This window comes from Arachis ipaensis, chromosome B01 (assembly GCF_000816755.2).
Source record: "Arachis ipaensis cultivar K30076 chromosome B01, Araip1.1, whole genome shotgun sequence".
Taxonomy (NCBI): Eukaryota; Viridiplantae; Streptophyta; class Magnoliopsida; order Fabales; family Fabaceae; genus Arachis; species Arachis ipaensis.
Genome location: NC_029785.2, coordinates 3,377,418 through 3,384,514, shown reverse-complemented (window position 1 = coordinate 3,384,514; position 7,097 = coordinate 3,377,418). Strand labels below are relative to the sequence as shown.

General features: G+C 38.8%; 1 protein-coding gene across 1 annotated transcript; it reads right to left on the bottom strand.

Moving 5' to 3' along the window:
* On the bottom strand, positions 945 to 1,627 carry LOC107644436 (sugar carrier protein C-like). The gene has a single exon (XM_016348297.2). The coding sequence runs from the start codon at positions 1,515 to 1,517 to the stop codon at positions 945 to 947; it is 573 nt and encodes a 190-aa protein (XP_016203783.1). The 5' UTR covers positions 1,518 to 1,627.

The window sequence follows — 7,097 nt, the reverse complement described above, 5'->3', positions numbered from 1 at the left end:
TTTTAGAGATAAAAAAACTAAAATTTAATTTGTATATAATTTATAGTTTTATACGAAACAAATTTAAAATTTAGGAGCGATTGTCCCTTCTTACTATGAGGCTCCGCCTCTTTCCACAATAACTGTGTTTCATCAAAAGAGATGACATGGGCAATGAATTTGTATACTTATAAGGAATAATGATCTTATGGTCAAAAGAGAATTTTTAATATCTATAGTATTTGTTTATAGAAAGAAACAACTATAAATTTAGATAATAACATTGGAATCTAAATTTTCAAAATTCTATTTTAATTAAAGATTTATCTATTCGATATTATATATTTTCTGTTAGAATCTACTTAATATACTAAAATTGGGTTTTCTCCCAACTAATAAAAGTGAGGTGTCGTTTCCTCATGAATCCATTTTCCCGCCAAAATGAATGTACATTTTCTCTTCTAAATTTATTTTATAAAAATATCTTTATTATACTTATACTATAATTAGCATTTAAGTATTAATGCATAATTATACTAATTTAGGAAATATCTTTATTATAGTTATATAAAATCAATATTTAATGCATTATTAAACTACTTATCAATTATCAATCAAAATAATAATAATAATAATAATAATAATAATAATAATAATAATAATAATAATAATAATAATAATAATAATAATAATAATAATAATAATAATAATAATAATAATAATAATAATAATAATATGATAACTATAGGGATAAGTATTGTTTTGTCCCTAACGTTGAGGGTCAAAATCGAAACCGTCCCAACGTAATTTTTGATTTAGAATCTTCTTTAACGTTTTTTTTCGTATTAAAATCATCCAATGTAACAATAATTTTTTGTTTTGGTATTTTTTCCAGAGATAAATACTTAGGCAAAAACGTTTAAAACGTGGGGTTTGATCTCATTCGTTGAATAGATTATAATATATCAGACATAGATGGAAATAAACATCATCACCACAATAGCATACCACACTGGCAAATCACCGGGGTTTCCATCAATTCCGAACTTGGCTCCAATAGCAGCGGCTACTACGGCCTGACATATAATCATTTGGGCTCTGCCTTCCAGAAAAAGGGCTCTCCTACCCCACTTGTCAACCCCATATATAGACACAACAGTGGCAGCCACATTTATGACGCCGGTGATGACAGCTGACATGAGAGCATAGTTGTCCTTGAAGCCAATGGAGCCGAACAACACAGGCGCACAAAACATGATGACAATAATGCCCGTGAATTGCTGGAAGAATGGAATCATGATTGCCATGGTGAGGTGAGGCCTGTACTTGCGCTGCAGCAGGTTCCTCCAAGGGTGTTTCACCTTCTTCGATTCTTCACTTGCGGCAATAAGATCGTTGAACTCTTCATCAATGTCTTCCACGCCCGGAACCTTCCTCAGTTGTTGCCTAGCCTTTTCGTGCTCTCCACGCTCGATCATGGAGTTGGGTGTGTCTGGAAGGACCAATGATCCGATTGTGATGATGAGTGCAGAGACCATTGCACCACCAAAGCTAAGCCTCCATCCCCATCCACCTTTGATATTTGCGAAGAAGTAGTTGAGCACATTCGCCACTAGGATCCCAACTGTGATGGATAATTGGAACCCAATGTTCAAAGCTCCTCTTATTCCAATTTTTTAATTTGTTTATAATTTAATTTTTAATAAAAATTTTATTAGAGGCTTTCTTTATTTATTATTGTTTTTTGTAAATTTTGTAATACTATTTTTCTGTTTTTATTTAATTATCAGTTTGATATTTTATTCGATCTTATCACATGCATGGCACGTGCATCGCACGGGTAATTACACTTGTAAAATTGATATAATTTGGTTTAAATTTTTTTTGTTTAAAATTATTTTTTTTAAATTGTTTGATTTGAAGCCTAAGATCACCTTGATTTTTGTCATCTTAAATTATACTAACTTGTTCTGAAATTAAGTAATATCATGCTTACACCAGGCGTTTTATAACTTAAATGAAGAAATGTCAGTGTAATTTAACCTTTTTATTATGAATTGACAAGTGTAATATCACTTGATTTATGTATTAGTTCTTCTTGAAAGGTTGCAGAAGGGCTCACAGTTGAGGGTATATTGGAGACATGGATCAAATTGAAGCCTATTGTGATGGAAGAATGGGATGAGAATAAAGATGAACTGATAGATCTTTTTGGAAAGGTCAGGGATGATTGGTTGCAGAATGATTTCTCTGGTTGGATGGGAGCAAACAGGTAGTTCAATTAAGAGAATGTCTTAAATGTGCCGAGTTAAACTTAGCATTCAATTCACCAAGATGATCTAACAGTATAGATTTAATAGAAGTTATCTGTCAGTACTGTCCAGAATTATGTTAAGATCTTAAGGTATGATGCATGTATATTCGTACTATTCGATACACCAGACAAAAACAACTAAGATTTGATTTTCGGGTTTTAGAAAAAGGGTTTGCGTGATTATGTTTTTGACTTTTAAACTCTTGCTTATTGGTGATTGTGTTTTATACCTATAGATTCTATCCTGGTACTGCTGATGCACTAAGATTTGCAAGCTCAAAAGTTTACATTGTCACCACAAAACAGGTAATAATCCTTAAGAATACATAATTCTAGTCCTATATGAAATTTCACATTGCTATGATCTCTTCTTACTTTTCAATTTTTCCTTCTTCGATTCCTCACTTGCGGCAATAAGATCGTTGAACTCTTCATCAATGTCTTCCACGTCGGGAACCTTCCTCAGTTGTTGCGTAGCCTTTTCGTGCTCTCCACGCTCGATCATGGAGTTGGGTGTGTCTAGAAGGACCAATGATCCGATTGTGATGATGAGTGCAGAGACCATTGCGCCACCAAAGCTAAGCCTCCATCCCCATTCACCTTTGATATTTGCGAAGAAGTAGTTGAAAATTAAATTACTACTTTAAATAAATTAAATTAATATTGTGTATAATTTGTGATTCGAAGAATTGATGAGATCCATCAGAAGTCAAAAAAAGAAATTCATATTTCTAAATTTATCTATTGATATAGTGGAGAGATTACTAAACTGTGTACCTATATTTGGTGGCATGTACCTATATAATCACAATCACGTGAATAATTATTTTATAGTCAATTAGATGTATTACCGTTTTAGTTAAAAATTACACTAGTCAAATATCTTAATAAATGTCAAAATTTTCCAATTATGATAAACTAATTGAATGTATCACGCATTTTAATTATAATGTATTTGGCAGGTACTCTGAAGTGTCGAAATTTTTCAACTATATGATCAATTAATTGAATCACCCCACTTTAATTATAATGGCACTATTCAAGGATTCATACAATGTGTCAAAATTACTAGTCAAAGATTTCTACAATGTGCAAAATTTTCTAATTGTCAGTTATGGATGTAATTTCTCTGCAACTACAACTCTTCATCAATGTCTTCCACGTCGGGAACCTTCCTCAGTTGTTGCGTAGTCTTTTCGTGCTCTCCACGCTCGATCATGGAGTTGGATGTGTCTGGAAGGACCAATGATCTAATATCTAAATTAAATTACTACTTTAAATAAATTAAATTAATATTGTGTATAATTTGTGATTCAAAGAATTATTGAGATCCATCAGAAGTCAAAAAAAGAAATTCATATTTCTAAATTTATCTATTGATATAGCGGAGAGATTACTAAACTGTGTACCTATATTTGGTGGCATGTACCTATATAATCACAATCACGTGAATAATTATTTTATAGTCAATTAGATGTATTACCGTTTTAGTTAAAAATTACACTAGTCAAATATCTTAATAAATGTCAATTTTCCAATTATGATAAACTAATTGAATGTATCACGCGTTTTAATTATAATGTATTTGGCAGGTATTCTGAAGTGTCGAAATTTTCCAACTATATGATCAGTTAATTGAATCACCCCACTTTAATTATAATGGCACTATTCAAGGGTTCATACAATGTGTCAAAATTACTAGTCAAGAATTTCTACAATGTGCAAAATTTTCTAATTGTCAGTTGTGGATGTAATTTCTCTGCAACTACAACTCTTCATCAATGTCTTCCACGTCGGGAACCTTCCTCAGTTGTTGCGTAGTCTTTTCGTGCTCTCCACACTCGATCATGGAGTTGGGTGTGTCTGGAAGGACCAATGATCCGATTGTGATGATGAGTGCAGAGACCATTGCGCCACCAAAACTAAGCCTCCATCCCCATCCACCTTTGATATTTGCAAAGAAGTAGTTGAGTACATTCGCCACTAGGATCCCAACTGTGATGGACAATTGGAACCTATTGTTCAAAGCTCTACCCTAAAGAAGTCGGGGACGAGAGTTAGCTGGCAGATCAACATTCGTTTGAATGAGTAACTGCCCCTAGAATCTCTCTAACCACTTCCAAGAGCCATATCTTAATCTCCCTGAGATAAAGGGACGGTTAACACCCTAAAAAAGTAGCACTATTTCAACGGTGGTTATTGGTTCACCACTATAAGTACACTGACATCCCTCAGGTATCACTAAGTCCCAATACTCTCTAGGCCTGCTCACACCCTTGCTGACTTAGGCATCGGAGTGTCTTTGCAGGTACCACCCCCATTCGTTCATACTCACAAGTCGGACGGAGGCCCCCAAGGCGCAGACCCGCTCGAAAGCTTCCTTCCTCAGACGATTGGGCCAACCCAGCGAGTCCAGCCCAACAATCTCCGGTTACCCATCGTAACATTGGCACCGTTGCCGGGGACCCGAGAGATCAACCAGTGATGGTGGACAGATCCCCTGAAGAGGGTCATGTGGAGACAGATTCCAAACAAGAGAATCTGGATACCGGAAACAATGATGCAGACCTAGCCTTCCATCAGGGAGCCAACGACCAGCATAGAGAGGGTACCTCCGGAGTCAAAATTCCGAAGGTGAATTCCTCAAAAGGACGCGAATCGGAGAAGGACGGACAGTCCTATGCAACTGAACTTATGGGATTAGTCCACATCCACCAAAGCCGCCTGGAACAATTGGAACAGGAACGGGAGCGACAAAGGGAGACCGAAAAGAACCTAAAAGAGGAGATGGAACGACGAAAAGAGTTAGAAAGAAAACTCTTGAAGTTAGAATCCTCCCTCAAAGGTCGGAACTCCCGCGACAATCGGGAAGAGTCGCCCCTAGGAGGAGAGGACCCCTTCAGCGAGGATATAATGAGGGCAAAAGTTCCGAGGAACTTCAAAAGCCCCGATATGGACCTCTATGATGGAACCACAGATCCGAAGCATCACCTAAGCAATTTCAAAAGCTGGATGTATCTGGCTGATGCCTCCGACGCTACGCGATGCAAAGCTTTCCCGACTACCCTGTCGAAAGCAGCGATGAAGTGGTTCGACAGCCTCCCCCCGAGGTCAGTCACCAGTTTTGAAGACCTCTCAAGAAAGTTCTTGATGAGGTTCTCTATCTAGAAGGACAAAGTAAAACATGCGCCAAGCCTCCTGGGAATAAAGCAGGAGGTCGGAGAATCCTTACGAGCCTACATGGAAAGGTTCAACAAAGCATGTCAAGAATTCCAAGACCTGCCCACCGAGGCAGTCATTATGGGGTTAGTCAATGGGCTTAGAGAAGGTCCCTTCTCACAGTCCATATCAAAAAGACACCCCACCTCCTTAAGTGATGTACAGGAAAGAGCTGAAAAGTACATCAACATGGAGAAAAATGCTAAGCTGAGAGATTCGAGTTGGCGACCTGGGCATCTTCCCTCAACAAAAGAGAGGGAGAGGGAACCCAAGAAGAAGGAAGAACTCGGTCTCGATAGACCAAGGAAATATCACTCTTATACTCCTCTAAAGGTTTCTATAGTGGATGTATACAGAGAGATTTGCAATACTGAAAGGCTGCCACCTCCCAGACCTATTAAAAATAAAAAGGGGGGAGTCGCAGCGACTACTGTGAGTACCATAAAATATATGGTCACTCAACAAATGACTGTTACGACCTTAAAAATGTGATAGAAAAGCTGGATAGAGAAGGCCGGCTTGACAGATATCTCATAGAAAGGTCGGACAGCCATGGAAAGAGAAAGCGAGACGATGAGGATAGAAGAGACCCGCCATCGCAGACTCCGGAGAGACATATCCATATGATCTCAGGAGAGTTTGCGGGAGGGGGACTCACCAAGTCCTCTCGCAAAAGGCATCTCAAGCGAGTCTACCAAGTCGGGAACGAGTCACCCGACCTTCCAACCATATCATTCACAAAGGAGGATGGGCAAGGAGTAATCCCTGGACACGACGATCCAGTGGTAATAACCATGATCCTAGCAAATGCCCATCTCCACAGAACCCTAGTAGATCAAGGAAGCTCAGCGGACATCCTTTTCAAGCCCGCTTTTGATAAACTAGGGTTAGATGAGAAAGAAATAAGAGCCTACCCCGACACCTTGTACGGATTAGGCGATACGCCAATAAGACCACTGGGATTTCTACCCCTTCACACCACTTTTGGAAAAGGGGAAAAATCCAAAACTCTGAGTATAGACTTCATATTCATCGACGTAGGGTCAGCATATAATGCTTTAATTGGCAGAGCTACCCTTAATCGACTCAGAACAGTGGTGTCCACCCCCCACCTTTGCATGAAATTCCCGACCTCAGCGGGAATAGCAACGGTGAGGGGAGATCAGAAATTGGCAAGGAAATGCTACAATGAAAGCCTGAACCTGAGAGGAAAAGGCAGAGAAGTTCACACAATAGAGCTCGGCGGTGCAAGGGCCAGAGAAGAGCTGCGACCACAGTCGGGAGGAAAAACCGAAGAAATACAGGTCGGCCAAGAGGAAGGAAAAAATACCAACATAGGAGCCAACCTAGGGGAAACCCTAAAACAAGGGTTGACTAAACTCCTAAGAGACAATTCCGACCTCTTTGCCTGGAAAGCCTCCGACATGCCCGGGATAGATCCCGAGCTCATGTCCCACAAGCTCTCGGTATACCCAGGGTCCCGACCTGTACAACAAAGAAGACGCAAGCTCGGCCCGGAACGAGCCCTAATAGTAGAAGAATAACTACAGGCACTCTTAGAAGCCGGCTTCATCAGAGAAGTCAA